The following is a 17320-nucleotide window of genomic DNA, read 5'->3' as shown; positions in this document are numbered from 1 at the left end:
TTAATCGCCCCCACCTTGTGATAACTGGAATTTTGGGGTAGTTTTTAAGATAAGACAGATACTTTCTTTTTCTTGCCTTTACCTGCTGTGGTTGATATTCTGGCAATTTGGTAGTTTATTACTCCTGTGTTGTTGCTGTTTTGTCACACTGCTACCATCCTACGCTTGCCTCATTGTGTGTCACAAGCTTTGCCATGCATTTTGTATTTCCTCCCTTTGTACAAACCGGGGCTTCATGACAGCCCTGGAAGGGTTTCTCAAATGGGTGGGAGTTGATTAATTTTTTATATATTTTTAAAATGTGTTAAACATTGATCAGGTGTCACATGATCATGCTGATGATGGTGTCATATGGCTGGCCAATGATGGCCCTGGAGGGGATGGGAAGAGGAGGGGCCTCAGGTGGGCATGTCCACAGCTATGTTTCTCAGCCAATCAATCAAACTTTATTACAGTCGTTCAGACCAAGTTATATGAAGTCGGTACATAAGAGACCAAAAGAATATGGTCATTTAATGTAATGCAATTTAAAACAGATCATAAAATAGAATTTAAAACTATGCCACTTTAAAGCAGAGGTAGTCAACCTGTGGTCCTCCAGATGATCATGGACCATGATTCCCATGAGCCCCTGCCAGCAAACACTAGCAGGGCTCATGGGAATTGTAGTCCATGAACATCTGGAGGACCACAGGTTGACTACCTCTGCTTTAGGGCATAGGATTTTTATGGCAGCGGCACAAAACTTAGCCAGCTGAGTTGTCACCTGGGGGGGGGGGACTCATCGCTTAGCAGCCTCTTTGCTCGATCTACATCATTATGTTCTGGCAACTTTTTAAGGAGTGGTTCAATCAAGTTGCTACAAATCTCTACATAAGCAGGGCAGTGGAACAATATAGGTTCTTCTACAGCAAGACCATGCCCTCAATCCTCAGAGAGCTGCCTGAGAGATCTACATTCCCAGGAGTTCCCTGGCATCTCACAAAGTCAGATTAATTGGGCTGAAAGGACACAAAGAGATCCTGTTTACAAACACATGTGGCACTTGGGAGGCAAGGAAGAAGTAAGCGAAGATGTCTTATGCTAATTTTATTTCTGTTTCTCATTATTCTAAATCAAAATTCTGCAAAAGCCATTCTTTCTGTTTTGGGAATGTTGCCTTATCTTTATTACTCCCAGGGTCTGTTTTCTGGGGCTCTTACTTTCAGAGCTACAATTACATTGGGTTTTGCTGGGCTTTATTTACAGCTTTAGCCTGTCTTGCATAGGCCATCTCATAGGATACACAATTGCTATAATTTTTTTTTGGAGATTAAGTATTCAAACAAACTTTTTGGGACCTTTAAAAAAAAAAGACATTGTCAGTTTTCGGAGTGAGAATCAGTGTCAAACTCACGTAAGGGGTGTCAAACTCACGTAATCAGTGTCAAACTCACGTAATTCTTGCCCTGGGTTAATTCCCATTCATAATGCTTAACGTTTTGTTTGCCTTTAATCTTCTAGACATCTCGGGATTTGGCTTGCTTCATACAGTTTGAGAACGTAAACGTCTATTACGGTGTCCAGTTCAAAGGGAAATATAAAGCCCCGACCGATCACTGCTTTGTCTTAAAGGTATGTACAAGATGTAAAATATCAGTCGAAAAACTGGTGGTTAGCCAATCCAGAAACTGATGATTCATTTGCAGGGCAAATGCCACCTTTGATTTTGTTTTAAATGAGTGATCCATGAGCAGAATGTCAAAGACTGGGCCATCAGTTGCCCATCCAAACCAGAATTTACACTAATGTCAGAATGGAGAACCAAGATCCCTTGACAAATATTACGTTCAGATCTTCCAGGCAAGGCTAAGAAACCACAAAAACCCACAGGGTGTTGGCATACTTCTCTTTTCCCACGGTGCTGTTCCTTCTATGCACCAGTTTTGAAACTTCAGGATTCCTGGGCCCAGGCTAGGATCCAGGGGTCAGACACATGTCTGTTGCCAACATTTTAAAGAGCTTTCAAAATGCCTTACTGGCCCTGCAGCATGGGGTGCTCAAGCACTCATGTCCCCTGTCTCCTGGGCCCTTTCATGCCAAAATGCTGCAGCCTCACCTCCCCCGTTGGCTGTTTTGGCACCTGAAGAAGAATGCACTGAAGCCCTGAATGGGATTGGGTCCTTGCAACATTTTAAATCTCTTTAAAATCATAGCAGCATCTATATGTCCAACCCATGGGCACTGTCACATGAAGAGGAAGGAAGGAAGGAAGGGTTGGGCTTTATACCCCGCTTTTGCTGCCTGAAGGAGCCCCAAAGTGTCTTAAAACTGCCTTCCCTTCCTCTCCCCACAACAGACACCCTGTGAAGTAGGTGGCCGCAGAGAGATCTCTGCTGGCCCAAGGTTCCTGGCTGCACGTGGAGGAGTAGGGAATTAAACCAGATTAGAGCTCTCCAGATTGGAGTTTGTCGCTCTTTAACCCCGAAACCACGTTGGCTCTCAAGTCCAATATTGTTTGGCCCACAGACTATAGGGCAAAAAAAATAAGAGTTTGGAATACGCATACCAGTGTGGGATGTATATACGAGTGCCTCATGCAGAGCCAGTGTGGTGTAGGGGTTCAGAGAAGTGGACTCTGGTCTGGAGAACCAGGTTTGATACCCCCTTCTACATGAAGCCTGCTGGGTGACCTAGGTCAGGGGTAGTCAACCTGTGGTCCTCCAGACTACAATTCCCATGAGCCCCTGCCAGCAAACGTCATCCACATCCTCTCAGAACTCTCTCATCCACTGTGCCTGTTGTGGTTGTAAGCCGCTTTGAGACTCCTTTGGGTAGAGAAAAGGGGAGCATAAAAACCAAATCTTCTTCATTTTTAGCATGTATGTTTTTAGCGTGAACCATAATTTAAAAATAAAAACCCTTTTAAAATGATGCTGAGGTTTCTGCTAAAGGAGCATTGCATTCCATTCCTTAATAACCCAGTTGAATCTTAAATATGTATATTTTGCTTTGGGGCCAGCCGGGCATCTTGGGATGTGCGGCCCTTCTTTGTTTACACGGAACACCCGTGAAAGATCTTGTCAGGAGCAGAATGTAAGTGGCAGACCTTCTGGAATATTGCATTTCTCGCAGAGTTTTCTAAAAAGCCACCGGCATGAAATCTTAGCTTTGGGTTTAAAAATACGTATTTTTCACCGATGACAGCAGCAAGGTAATCTATATGTAAATTGGCTCCCTTAGTCAGTCTGTTGTGTCTTGGATACCAAGAGAATTTAATTATGCTTTATTGGCGCAGGTTTTACTTGAGTAACCTGAGAGTAATGGTGCGTAATGCGGAATTAATCTAGGGTGAAAGAATTGGTGCCCTGGGAACAAAGCGACACAAAAGCATCATCACAAGCTACCTCTGTTGCTCGCTACACCTGCCTTTGTAGTTTATCCAGCTGGGCTTTCCGAATAACCTTTAGAGATACCTTTCAGATTTCAGACAGTGTTCCAAACAGTCACATTGCTAGATTATGTAACAGTGGCACTAACCTGTAAGGGCTCATTCATGAGATTTGTGTGCAGAGCCAGCTTGGTGTCGTGGTTAAGAGCAGCAGCCTCCAATCTGGAGAGCTGGGTTTGATTCCCCGCTCCTCCGCATGCAGCCAGCCGGGTGACCTTGGGCTAGTCACAGTCCTGTTCTCACAGAGCAGTTCTGTCAGAGCTCTCTCAGCCCCACCTACCTCACAGGGGGTCTGTTGTGGGGAGAGGAAGGAAGCCTTTGGGGAGGGCGGTATGTAAGTATAATAAATAAATAAATAAGGCTGATTGTAAGCTGCTTTGAGACTCCTTCAGGCAGTGAAAAGCAGGATATAAAAATCATCTTTTCTTCTTCTTCTGAAAATGTGTACGCCACCTCTCTAGAGACCACTTGAGATGGTTAACAAAGTAAAAACAATCATTGAAACAAATGTATGGATAATCGGCATTAAAGCACTCAGTAAATAAGCATTTAAACAAGCCAAGGTTGCAAAACAACATTCAGAAGCCAGAATGAATCCCTGGAAAATAGTGCAGGGTTGCTATTTCTGGCAACCAGCAGGAAGGGAGGCATAAGGGCAGGGTCTTAGGGAGACCTCAACATCTTGCATGTTGCTATGTCACTTACAGGGAAAACCTCAGCATGACCTAAGATAGCACTAGGAATTGCTCGGAACTCTACCATAGTTTCTGGCAGTTCCTAGACCTACCCTCTGTTATTTTCTGGGTTTCCCCCAGAAGTGACATATTGGCACACATTACGCTGGTGCTTTTTTAAAGATTTATTTTTCTTCTGCTGGAGTGCTGGCAAGCAAAGGGGGCTGATGGGAGGAGTCCTTCTGCCCTAGTTGGAGGCCTGGCAGCCCTGCACAGGAGAGCTTAGTTCTTACGGGGTTTGCAGTTTCCTGTGGATAAACTGGGAAGGGCATAAAGCTGAAATCCAGGATTTGTCCTCCCTTGACTTCCATCCCGCTCATGTCTGTATTAGAAGCTGGATCAGCCACAGTGACTGTAAGCCACCAAGCTGTGAGAAGTGCAGCTTACCACATGGCAGAATTGTAAAGACTCCAGTCTCTTTCCAAAAGTCCCTGTGACTTCATGCCCAGCATTTATTTGTAGCTTAGGAAATGGCTTGTGTGCTTCCATCTGGAAATAGGTCATCGGAGAGCTGCAGCTGCCAGAGTTGTCTCTTCTACACAACTCTGGAGACGTCATTTTAAAACGTAAAACCCCATTCAATTGGATTGACGTCCTTCCTTTCAGTCGAATTATATTTAGTAGGACTGCAGCTTTCTTTAAGAAACTGTCCTATGCTGAATTTGGCAAATTTAACACAATCTCTAGAAGAGATAACAGGAGGGGACATGGCCTGAAGACGTGACTGGGGAGGGGGGCTTGTTCTGCTCCAAACCGAACCTTCCCCCTGCATGTATATTCCCTGACATGTAAGAATATCATAGTCTGACAAAGAGTGCTTGCACTCGAAAGTTCACGCCCTGAATAAATCTTTGTTGGTCTTAAAGGTGCTTTCCCACCAGGCTCGTAACAGGTGCTACCGGACTCTGATTTCATTGTGCTACTTCAGACCAACACGGCTACCCTTTTGAATCTCCCCCCTGCAGTTTGCTTTTGGATTCCATGTTCTGTCAACCCAGGCTTTCTTAGAGCTTTCTAAGCTGAGGCACTGGATGTTCAGAGGGACGTATTTTAGAGATGTTTGGGAATGCTCCCCTCCCCTGTGCTTCAAGCTGTTCCGTGTATAGTGAAACCCAGCAATTTAGAACTGTTCTGAAAAGGAACTGGCTTAGTCATCAGGGAACTGGGTAGGCCCTGACTGTAATGACTGTCTTGAGCAGCAAGAACACGGAGATGAGACCATCGTGCTTAAAAAGAAAAGAAAGATCAGGCTTCTGGAACTGTTGATTGGATAGAATACATTTTGAAGCTAGCCTAAAATCCCAGGCTGGTATTTGCACTTCAAAATGCAGCTGTTTGACTGTGTAGCCTTGTTCCCTTGTAGCAACTCTCTGTTCTTTGTTGCGGTGGGAATGGATCTGTGAGATCCCCTGGGCTCGCCCACAGCTTAGAAAGCAAACGCAGCTACTTCTTGAAGCAAACAATTTGTGGCTATGTTGGAACAAACCATTGTTTGTTCTCTTCCCTCCAAACCTCAGTGGTTAAAATGTAACCACAAACCACGGCTTGCCGCAAATTGCTTCTTTTTCCTAAGGGCCACTCAGGTTGACTTTTGTCGCACCGCTTTAAAAAAAATCACCAAAAATAAGGTACTAAAATCTCATAGTTGGACAGATAGGATGTAGGTTAAATGTTGTTTGGGGGTGGGAATCTTTAAGTATGGGCCCTCCCCCACCTCAGCAGGACAGTGTGCATCTGTGATGAAGTGGGACCAGCACATTGTTTTGATAAATTTGCAATATATATATATATATATATATATATATATATATATATATATACACACACACACATACACAAGATCAAAGCTGTATCCGACTGGTTTAGGGCACGAATATGCCTACGAGTATATACAGTAAAAACCAATACACTCAGAATGAAGAAGCAGGATGTTTACTCTGGACTTTAAAGGAAGTTAGAAGGTCACTCAAACACACACACCCCAAATTAGCACAGACATATACTTGATGATCATCATCTGGAAGAGCCCTTTGATGCTTTCCCACAGGGTAAGATCACAGCTCATTGTATCATACAAAACTGGGCCGAACCCAAATCTGATTGGCCGGGACCTTATGGTGTGCAAGCCCATTGGAGGAATTGCTCTGATCTCTCTCCCAGGCAGATGCCTCCTTCCTTAAAACTCCTTCATAGCCTTTCGTATTTAAAGCACTTGTCAAGCAACAGTCACAGAACTGCCTTTAAAGTAAAACCAAACTCAAATGCCTCAAATTTCTTCCTGGTTTTATGCATTAAAACATTGCTTCTTCAAAGACGTGAGCCCCTTTAGGAAAATGTAGTTGGAAATATTATTTGGCATGGAGTGAAAAAGAATGTCTGCAGTTATTGGAAGGTTTGACAAAAAGAGTTCCTCCCATTTTTAGGGTATCCGGTGCCATCTGCTGGAGTTAGGCAACTATTACAAGAAAGCAAAAAAAAAAAAAAGCTGTTAAAAATCTGTATTTCCCATGAGTTTAATGGAAAAGCAATGAGTATCTTCTCTGGGTTGGATATTCCTGTTCAATTAGATGATTTGTTTGTCAGAAGTGGTGAGAATTATTGGCAAGGGAGGTTTACACCAAGACGAGTTAGCGAAGATTAATTTGTAAACCCAGCCGTGGTTTCTCCCTCCCTTTCTGCAGAGCTCAAAGACTGAAAGTGTCCTTCTTTGCAGCAGTTTTTAAATCGCCCCTCTCAGACATTACCTACTTGGGGCCGCGAACAAGAGTTCGCAAAATATCACAAAAATATAGTGCAATTCTCCTCTAAAACCCGGTGTGAGACCGAAGTCACAACAACAAACCACGGTTTGTTGAAAACCAGGAAGTCTTCAGTGTTGGGAAGGAGGAAAAGGCAAGTATTTATTCTGCAGCGTTACACAAAGAGTGGAGCTGGCCTGTCTGACGGATGACTGCCCATCATTTCACGGTCATTTCCTTGAGCCACTTAACTTCATACTTGATGCAGAATCTGAGGGAAACCCTGTATGTTAAGTCCTTTCGACACAGTTTTATTTTGTAATCAACACAGAGCATCATCAAAACATATATATTGTGAGGCAAACCTAATATGTCTCTGAATTTACCCCCAAAAAGAGAGTAAGAAAAGTTTGGGTACGAAAGAGGCAGTGAATCTGAATAGGAAAAGAGCAGCCTGACTCTTGGAAATGGAAGAAACATTCAGCATCTATCCAGTTTGGATGAATGCCAGATGACAATCGGCAGGAGGCACCTCTGTTTACACACTGAACGCTCACCCTTGGAACGGTGACATGCCTCAGACTGACTTTGCTGGGAGGCTTGGAGCAGGCTGTCTCGAGCCAGTTTTTACTCGCCAGATGTCTGTCTCTTCCGAAAGTGTAACATTTACTCTGCGAATGTTTAGACACCAGTGTTTTGGTGTGGAGCCGTTTATGAGCTGTTTACAAATGCATCTCTAATGAGTTTCCTGCTCGTTTTTAAAGCTGTTGGTTTGTTCCTCCTATTTCATTCTAACAAATAGGCAATGTTTTATTTATTTTTTTAATAGTTTCTTTCTTTCTTGGCAGCATCCTCAGATACAGAAAGAATCGCAGTATATCAAATACTTGTGCTGTGACGACAAGCAGACTCTGCATCAGTGGGTCACTGGGATAAGGATTGCCAAGGTGAGGACGAAGAGGAAATGATGATGTGGGGAAATGAAAAGGAAGTGGAATTGTGGAATCTAAGAACCGGCAGTGCTCCGATGGAGAGCTCCAGCCAAAGATCCTGGGCAAAACACTCCGGACTTCACGTGGGTTCTCCAACCCCAAGCAGTGGTCGAAAGAGACACTGTACAAGAGATCTCTGGAGTTCCTGTCCATGTTAGCACAAAAACCTAAATTCTGGAGGATATCCAGAGGTGGTTTTGCCGTTACCTGCCTCCATTTCAGGAACCCTAGACTTCTGCACAGATGAGAAAAAGCTCTCCACTTCTGTTGCAGACCCAGTCCATATGGGTCTAACTAAACTCTTGAGCATTTCAGGTATACAGTACCCAATGTCTTCTAGGATCCCCCCCTCCCCTGTAATCTAGAGCAGATATACACTGATTATTAGTTCTTGACGTTTTGTGATTTCAAGAGAAAATGCCCATTTGTTTCCCCAGTATGGCAAGACATTATACGATAACTACAAATGCGCACTGCAGAAGGCTGGCTTAGCATCTCGGTGGGGAAAGCTGGGGAACGCTGAACCCACACCTGCTGCCGGATCATCTCCAAAAGGTACCAGTGCCTGTTAGATCAGTTTGCTTTTCTTTATGTTGACCCTCTTTATCCCAGCACTGATCCTAGGTACCCTCTGGCCAGGCGCCAAAGACCGACTCATGGTGGTCCCAGGGCTGTCTCCACTTCAAGGGGTCTATTTGGTTTTCTTTGCCATGGCTTTTGAGAGGCCCTTTGGTTTCAGGAGGGGTTTGTGCCATGGGTATGAAGGAAGTGCTGATGTTCAAGAAACAGAGGCCGGAGGCAAGCAGAGCTAGTTGTCCAGTGCCTTCCTGGATACACACTTCCTGTCGTCAGGTTTAGATTCCCACCCCCAAACATTTAACTTCACATCCATGACTGTCACGTTGATGCAGCCTGTTCACAAGGAACGTGAGATAGATTTGCTCGCTTCGGCAGCACATATCCTACTAACTTGAGGTAGAATCATGAACAAGGCGTGGATCTCTAAGGACAAGCACCGCCACCAGCCCAGGAAATTATCAGAAGTTATTAGAAAGGTGTTATCAATGTACAGAAATGTTGGAAGTGTGTGTGTGTGGGGGGGGGGATTATATCAAAACTGATTGTCGGAAGATCTGGACACATTTAATGGAATATTAACATTTGCCATCAAAATAAGCCATAAAATGTGCCATACAGGAAGGGATAAGTCTGAAGGATTCAGTCCCAGGTTAGTTAGGACTAAACTGGGAAGCCAAATGCGATTTTAGTTTTTTCTAGCTAAATTTCCTTTATTCAGTTGGCCAGAAGGGCAATCCATTGGACAAAGGCACTAGCATTGACTAGCATTCCCCCTAGTACAATAGAGAGCCTATGGCCAATTGATACTAAAATCTTAACCATAGTAATATAAGGAAAGGCTATAGGATTTTGCCACCTCTGACACTACAAACTGTTTTTGGAGGATTGGAGATTTCAACCACTGATGGAGCCAATGAAAGCGGAATTGATCTAGAAGCCATTATGGTTGTTCCTTCTGGTATATAAAAGATGTACAAGAAATTGTATTTACTCATTGTATATATTACAAACATATTGCCTTGGAAAGGTTCCCTTTCTTTTCTGTTGATTGTTCATTGTGAACCTTTTTTTTCTTTGTACTGAAAGTTCACTGAAATTTAGCTTACCTGTTTTTCTCCTTTTTTCATATCACAGGCAGGACTCATGAAAATGGCCAGATACCTCAGGCCCCAGCCCTCACAACTGCCTATTCTTCAGAGCGTGGAAAACCTACAGACATGCCAAAGGTACAAATTAAACATAATTCAGTTTCTGCATTGGCCAAACCCATGTACTTTATTCTCACTCTGGATGGTTCATTGTGGGTGGTTTTTGTGGCTTTGCTTTTGAGCAGCTTCACTCAAGCCTCTCGAGAGGTATTATGCACAATTACCAAATAAATAATACTTTTCACAGACAAGATGCCCTTGATCTTGCAGGCGACACTTAGCTAATGACTACTAAGAGTGCTATTCTTCATAAATTTTTGTAGATTTCCTTCCAAACATTGAATTTGAGGTTCCCCCCCTTCTTTCCTGCCTGTGTTTTGCATTTAGCTTACCTCCTGCTCTCTATTCTGTAAAAATCTGTTGCTGATCTAGAAGTTGCCCCATCATCTTAGGAACAGCTGAGTTTTTATTTCCGTGATTTGGTAAAAAGTTTTCCAGAAGTGTAATTACACAGGCTCGTATCCCATGACTTTTCTCCCCTAAGTGAGGAGGAGTCTTGTTCCAGGGAAGAACAGGGCCACTGGTAGCAAAGGAGAGTTTTTGAAGCCAGCTAAACATGTCTTCTGGAGTGTCCCAATCATTATGAATGCAGGTCAGCTGTGAAATCCATCAGCAGTTAATCACAATCTGTGTTTCTGTTATGGGTTACTGAAGCCTTTCAAGGTTAGAGTGAGTAGGAACAAAAAGGTGGAGGAAAAGGCCATCGAGTCACAGCCGACTTAAGGCCATCCCAGAGGGTTCTTAAGGCAAGAGACATGAGGTGGTTTTGCATTGCCTTCCTCTGCAGAGCAACCCTGAACCACCTTGGTGGGATCCTATCCAAGTAAAAGAAGAAAGTGGTTAGTCTTTACATCCCAGTTTTCACTGCCCAAAGGAGTGTCAAAGCATCTTACATTTCCTCTCCCCACAACAGACATCCTGTAAGGTAGGGGAGGCTGAGAGAGCTCTGACAGAACTGCTCATTCAGAACAGCACTAACAGAGCTGTGACGAGCCCAAGGTCACCCAGCTGGCTATATGGGGAGGAGCAGGGAATCAAACCTGGCTCGCCAGATTAGAAGCCACCAGTGACTAGGGCCAACGGCACTTACGCTTCTGAGATGTGACAAGACTGAGCTAGCCCAGGCATGTATGGAAGTGCTGCACAGAAATCCAGTTTTTAATTTATCGTTCACTGCTTCCATACTTCCATTTATTCAGTAAAACGTCTATATAGCACACAGGCTTTTAGACGGTATAAGAAAGATCTGGCTAAAACGTACAGTAACAAGAGGCCCATTGTTTACAGCCGCAGCCCCTCCAGTGCTTTGGTGCCTTCCTGTCACTTTTGCCAGCCCCCAGCTGCCCACCCACACACAAAAGGGAAGCACGTTTGTTCAGCTGCCACCCAGACCCTTCTTCATCTTGAAAACCGAGCCAAGTCGAGCCAGGGCTGAATTGCAAGCTCGCCTAATATTCTGCCAGAGCACAGCAAACGTGGCTCTAATGAAGTGCTCCTCTCCTTTTCTTTCCCCTGCAACTCGTGTGATGGATTCTTTGGAAGAGAGCCAGGGTTTCATCTCTCTCTTGTTTCTGTGGACGTTGTAATGCCCGAGGTGAAGTGGCTCTGGCCTTCAGGTGCAAAAGAATGAGGAGGGGAAAGTGGCGGTGACTTAGTACAAGAGGCGGAAGAAAGCATTGCGCCAGCTTGGTCCTGGCCATAGGAAAGGGCAGGCAAGACAGATTGCACCCTTCAGCTACTCAGATTGTACAAATGCAATCTGTGTTCAGGCTCTGCCGGGCTCTTATTTTCCCATTTCCATCTGCCGCCCTCCAAAGGGAACGGAATGCCTTTCGGATGGCTCCGCAAAGCCTTGCGATTTGTTACGAGCCTGGTGGGGAAGCAGCAAACCCCACTGACGAGCAGTACAAAACTGGAATAGACCAGACCAGGGGTAGACAAACTGCGGCCCTCCAGATGTCCATGGACTACAATTCCCAGAAGCCCCTGCCAGCAAATGCTGGCAGGGGCTTCTGGGAATAGTAGTCCATGGACATCTGGAGGGCCGCAGTTTGACTACCCCTGGGCCAGACCGTGCGCCAAAAATCGGGGAACAGTGTACACTACATTTGGAAATATAGCTGAACCTACAATAGGAAAACAGCGACAAGCATACAGTTGTAAACAAGTCAGTTTACTAGTAACAAGTACATAAATATGCAATAAAATAATTTTGGAAATACGTGATATGTGTCAGCCCAACTTCTGGATAGGCCAGACAAGCCAACCCTGTCAGATTTTAGAAGCTAAGCAAAGTGTACACCCCTACTCAGTACTTTGTCCAGAATTTTTCAACATTTTTATCAAGGATCTGGCTGAGGGACTACTCACTAAATTTGCAGATGACACCTAATTGGGAGGAGTAGCTAACGCCCCAGAAGACCCAGTCCAATAAGATCTGAACATGTTGGAAAAGTGGGCCAATGAGAACAAAAAGCAATCCAGTAAGGAGAAGTTAGTTCTCCATCTGGTTACAAAAATGAGAAACAAGCATACTGGATAGGAAGTACACTTCGGGGCACAGCAGTGTTAGTTTGTGTGAGTGAGGTCTTGGGGTACTTGTGGAGTGTAAGCTCAATAAGAGCACAGTGTGATTCAGCAGTAAAGAAGGTGAATTCAGTCCTTGGCTGTATCAACAGAGGCATCACATCAAAATTGCAAGGTGTCATAGTCCTACTGTATACTGCATTGGTCAGATTGCACCTGGGGTATTATGTGCAGTTCTAGAGGCCCCACTTCAAAAAGGATGGGGACAAAACTTAGAGGATGCAGAAGAGAGCGACGAGGATGATCCGGAGCCTAGGGACCAAGCCCTATGCAGAAAGGCTGAGGGACTAGGGAATGCTCAGTCAGGAGAAGAGGAGGCTGAGAGGGGACATGATTGCTCTAAGTCAGGGGTACTCAAACTGCGGCCCTCCAGTTGCCCATGGACTACAATTCCCATGAACCCCTGCCAGCATGGGAATTGTAGTCCATGGACATCTGGAGGGCCGCAGTTTGACTACGCCTGCTCTAAGTATTTGGAAGGTTGTCACTTAGAGGAGGGCAGGGAGTGGTCCCTGTTGGCAGCAGAGGATAGGACCAGCAGTAGTTGGTTTAAACTAAGAGTAGAACTAGATATCAGTAGGCCAGATATTGGGGGGGAGGGGTGGAATTCAGTCAGAGTAGTTCAGCAGTGGAATTGGCTGCCTAAAGGAGGTGGCGAGCTCCTAAACATTGGCACTCTTCCAGCAGGGGCTGGACAGATACTAATCCTGGATGCTTTTGGCTGATCCTGCCTTGAGCAGGAGGGTAGACTAGATGGCCTATATGGCCCTTTCCAATTCTAGGATTCATTTCTGTGTTAATCTTTTTTATACTTTTAAACCAGCCACCCAAATCCAAAACAAGGAGCCGGAAAAGGTCTCTTGCCTGCTCCTGCTGAATGAGAAGATGCCTGTTATGGGCATGTGTCAGTACATGCAAGACTTTTCTAGTATTAATGATGTGAAGCAGAGAGGAGACCAGCAACTTCTCTGAGAGATCCCACTGTCTGCATCAGTCATGCCCACTGGTCTGAAACAATGGAATTTGTCTCAGCCAGAGATTTGTAGAGCAGTGTAAGATAAGGGGGGGGGGAGGGAAGCAGCTACTAGAGGGTTGCTTGCAAGAGCATCCCCATCCGTTTGTCCTGTTTCTGTTTCTGTGTGCTTTGCTGCGATCTCTCCCAAACCTGCTTGGCGTCTTTTCAAAAAGTCCTTCTGGGCCAAGGGTGGATGGAAACGGGCGTTTGAAGTGGCATTAAACTAGGTGGCACTACCCACAGAACGAAGTTAAGGGTTGTGGATCAGTGGCAGAGCATCTGCTTGGCATGCAGGGTGCCCTGGGTTCAGTCCCAGCATCTCCAGGCAAAAGGCTCAGCAGTAGGTCATGGGAAAGACCTCCACTTGAGTTAGCCTAAATAGGGACTCCTGACCTGGATAGGCCAATGGTTTGATTCAGTGCAAGGCAAGTTCAGTGTGCAACATGGCCAATTGCGAGCTCACGAGTGAAACCCTTTCAATATCGGGCTTCAACAGTCTGCCATGGGCCTGTTTTGAGTACATCTCTTTTGACTGACTCTTGGGCTTAATGGCAGAATGTGGGAGCAGACAGAACTGCCCAGACAGGCATTGCTCCTATGAATGTCTATGCCCGTGGTTCTCAACCTGGGGGTCGGGACCCCTTTGTGGGTCGAATGACTCTTTCACAGGGGTCACGGCAGGGCAAGCAGCTTGGGCAGGGGAATTGGGGGGCACCATCCACACAACAGCCTTCCGGGGTAGACCGAGATAGAGCATTCATCTGTCTGGAGCAGGGGAAAAGAGCGAGATCGGCATGGTGGGACAAGAGGCAGAACTGAACTGAGAAACCCTGGAAAAAAACCAATTTATATACAATCATGAACCATGGATCTTCATGCCATTGGTCAGTTTTGGTTTAATTTCTGTGAAAGGACACTTGCATAATTGTATGGTTGGGGTTCACCACAACATGAGGAGCGGTATTAAGTGGTCACAAGCATTAGGAAGGTTGAGAACCACTGGTCTATTCTCAGGAACCCACAAGTCCTGCTTTTTCTATAGAGTTCTTTCCATGCACATTAGTTTGTTTCTGTTGTTCACAGGCCGATAAACCAGACAGCATCAGCCCCTCCGCTCCAGCGCCTCTGCCTAGCGCACCACAACCAAAGCAACCTCGGAAACCTGCCGGTGTGCAGCCGCCCCGCCCTCCCGAAAGACGATCTTCTGCCATGATGACCTCATTGCAGATGCCTGCCAGAACGGAGCGGGTGAGCACAGCCTTCCCAACAGACCCAGCAGAATTTCCACCACCTCCTCCGCCTCCAGAATTGGTGGACTTGCCGCCGCCCCCTCCCGACTTCTACGAAGCTCCTCCTGATTTTGTGCCCCCGCCACCTCCTTCCTCTGCTAATGGCAGTCCAGAACTACCTCTCCCTCCTCCTCCTCCTCCCCCCTCAGTTTCTGCCCCCACCCTCCTCCCTCCAGTCCGAAAGAAGATCGTCCCTCCCCCTCCCCCTCCCAAAAGACACGACGGAAGCGGGGGCCAGAGAGGAGAAACCAAGCAAAGCGAGCCACAAACAACTTGGGATTCAACTGGAGAAGGAGATTTCATGTCTGACTTAATGAAAGCCTTGCAAAAGAAGAGGGGCGAGACCTCATGAAGGAAGCAGGTTTCGATACTGAGGCATGGTTTTAGTTGAGAGACAAGTTCTTGGAGCGAGTGATCTGGAGGAAGTAGGAATATGCTCCAGTTGTCCCACCAGAGTTGCCACCAACGTCTTAATAATGAACTTGTATCCTGCTGGACGCATTGGGGACATCTTTCCCTGGGTACCCCCCCCCCCAACACACCCAACCTGGCCCTCAACCAAAGTCTCTTTTTCGAACAGCTGGTACAAATAGCAGCATTAAGTTCTGCTTTTATCCTCTTTAGAAAATAGATAGTATTTGGGAGTTAAAAAAATATAAAATTTACATGTACAAGGGGAAGAGTTGGTTCTTATATGCCACTTTTCTCTACCAGCGGCTTACATCTCAAAGCGGCTTACATTCACCTTCCCTTTCCTTTCCGCACAACAGACACCCTATGAGGGAGGTGAGGCTGAGAGAGCCCCGGACAGCTTTATCAGGGCTGTGGTGAGCCCAAGGTCACCCAGCTGGCTGCATGTGGGGGAGTGGGGAATCAAACCCAGCTCGCCAGATTAGAAGTCCGCACTCCTGGCGACTACACCAAGCTGGCTCTCTACTACTACTCGTAGAAACTATGCAATACTTGCTCTTTCCCAATGGTTATGAAGGTATCAACTTCTATTTATTTAGGTTATTTTCAGAGGTAACTAGAGATTGCAGGAGTCATTAATTCGGTTTAATTGACTAAAATGCTTGGAGGGGGTGGCCTTTTATATCTGCTTCCAACAGGAAGAACAGTTATGCTTCCCACCAACAAATATTTGTCTCAAAAGTTTTCTGGTTATCTGAATATTTTATGCAAACTTTTCTCTTGCTATCCTCTGTCATTGATGGTTCACCTTAAGTTTCCCATTCGTTTTGGCAGCATTTATTGTCAGCTCCTAAATAATATTTCCTTCAATGTCTTCACAGTGTCATTTAATGGAATAAACACAGCGGGATTTTACCAAGGAGGGAGAGTCAGTGGGGAGAGACCAGCTGGCTATAGGGCAGACAGGTCAAGAACAGAAGAGGGATGATTTCAGGAACGGTGGGTGGGCAGAAAGACCTGAAGGGTTACATTTGAGATGGAGAGAGAAATAAAGAAACCTGCTCTGCCTGTCTTGAAGAGGATGGGGCCAGGGATAGCAGCAGTGAAGGCAAAATCACCTACAGACATTGAAGTGCTAGAAACACTGGAATTTCATGGGCTCGTATTGGTCAATGTATGCAGAACAAGGAAGTGCCATGGTACTGGACCAAAGGTGCACAATTTAAGCCTTCTGGTGGCAGGATCTGAGCTGCGCATCAGGCGGGGCAACTTTAAGACCCAAGACATAATTGGTGTGAGGATTTAATCTGGTCCGGACTAGGATAGTTCAAAGCTTTACTGGCTTAAAATGGGAAGCAGGGGAGCCAAAGGATGTAAAAATAGCAAACAACCCCCCCCCCCCCACCCCAGTTATCACAGAATCACAGAATCATAGAGTTGGAAGGGGCCATAAAGGCCATCTATTCCAACCCCCTGCTCAACTCAGGATCAGCCCAAAGCATCCTAGAGCAAGTTATGTCCCCCGGGTGATGCTTCAGGCCTTTCTCTCTGGCCCTTCCCTTCCTCTTGGGGCAGATCCTCTTCATCGCCATCAAGATGAACAGCTGACTTTGATCTCTTTGGCCCAGGCGGGGGGACGTTGGGCATAACCAGCTCTCTCAGCCACAGTCTGTGTCTTGAAGGGGTGTTGTAAAACCCGCAGCAAGAGGTGGACCTGAAAGCAAAGGAATACAGAACTGTTGTGCCAGCTGCATGGCCCAACCAGCACACACTCTCAGGCTGGCCGCCCAGCACATGTTTGTAGGGGTGGGCACTTTGGCTCGGTTCGGCCGCCTTGGTGCTCACGATGGCGGCGGCATGCCAGCAGGCGTGCCGCCATCTCCCCCCCACCTCTCCTTTCCATCGCGCTGGCCTCCTATGCACCACTTCGGGCTTCGGTGATTGCCAAGGCAGCCGACTCAAGCTGAACCGCACAACCCTGCGTGTTTGCACATGACACTGTGACCAGTTAATGGTTGGTCGGCTGGCTCTGAAGGTAACTTCAGTCATTGGAGGATAAAAAATCAAAACAAGGCAGCATGGAATGGACACCTTACCTCAGAAAAATCGTTCCTTTCAGCCTTCCGGATAGCCGACTCTGCCATCCAGTTCCTGAGCACGTACCTCGGATTAATCTCTGAGAGCAAAATGAAAAATAAGTGGGTTGTAGTGAGTGCTGGACCAGGATCTGGGAAACCTTCCTGGAACCTTCCTGGGTGACCTTAAGCCAGCCACACACACTACTTGCTACAGCACCTCGCTGGGTCACTGTAAAAATAATAATAATAATAATAATAAC

At 46.0% G+C, this 17320-nt stretch overlaps 2 protein-coding genes across 10 annotated transcripts in view; one reads left to right on the top strand and one right to left on the bottom strand.

Annotated features, from left to right (window-relative positions):
* APBB1IP (amyloid beta precursor protein binding family B member 1 interacting protein) overlaps positions 1 to 15856 on the top strand; it is a 51311-nt gene extending 35455 nt beyond the window's left edge. For both annotated transcript variants that reach the window (XM_077302715.1, XM_077302713.1), the window contains exons 10-14: positions 1504 to 1614; positions 7751 to 7849; positions 8332 to 8449; positions 9608 to 9699; positions 14366 to 15856. In XM_077302715.1, the coding sequence (XP_077158830.1) occupies positions 1504 to 1614; positions 7751 to 7849; positions 8332 to 8449; positions 9608 to 9699; positions 14366 to 14923 (978 nt within the window). In that variant the 3' untranslated portion in view covers positions 14924 to 15856. The remainder of the gene's footprint in view (positions 1 to 1503; positions 1615 to 7750; positions 7850 to 8331; positions 8450 to 9607; positions 9700 to 14365) is intronic.
* The window catches only part of LOC143820211 (protein nucleotidyltransferase YdiU-like), a 40305-nt gene continuing 29411 nt past the window's right edge, over positions 6427 to 17320 (bottom strand). For 5 of the 8 annotated variants that reach the window (XM_077302721.1, XM_077302718.1, XM_077302720.1 and 2 more), the window contains 2 exons: positions 17079 to 17158; positions 16301 to 16696 (listed from right to left, as the gene is read on the bottom strand). In XM_077302721.1, the coding sequence (XP_077158836.1) occupies positions 16574 to 16696; positions 17079 to 17158 (203 nt within the window). In that variant the 3' untranslated portion in view covers positions 16301 to 16573. Of the gene's footprint in view, positions 6620 to 7158; positions 7174 to 9021; positions 9683 to 16300; positions 16697 to 17078; positions 17159 to 17320 lie in introns of those variants that run through there. The other 3 variants (XR_013225271.1, XR_013225270.1, XM_077302719.1) reach the window with 3 other exon arrangements.

This window comes from Paroedura picta, chromosome 11, assembly GCF_049243985.1.
Source record: "Paroedura picta isolate Pp20150507F chromosome 11, Ppicta_v3.0, whole genome shotgun sequence".
Taxonomy (NCBI): domain Eukaryota; kingdom Metazoa; phylum Chordata; class Lepidosauria; order Squamata; family Gekkonidae; genus Paroedura; species Paroedura picta.
The sequence above is the reverse complement of the archived record's forward strand: the minus strand, read 5'-3'. Positions and strand labels throughout refer to the sequence as shown.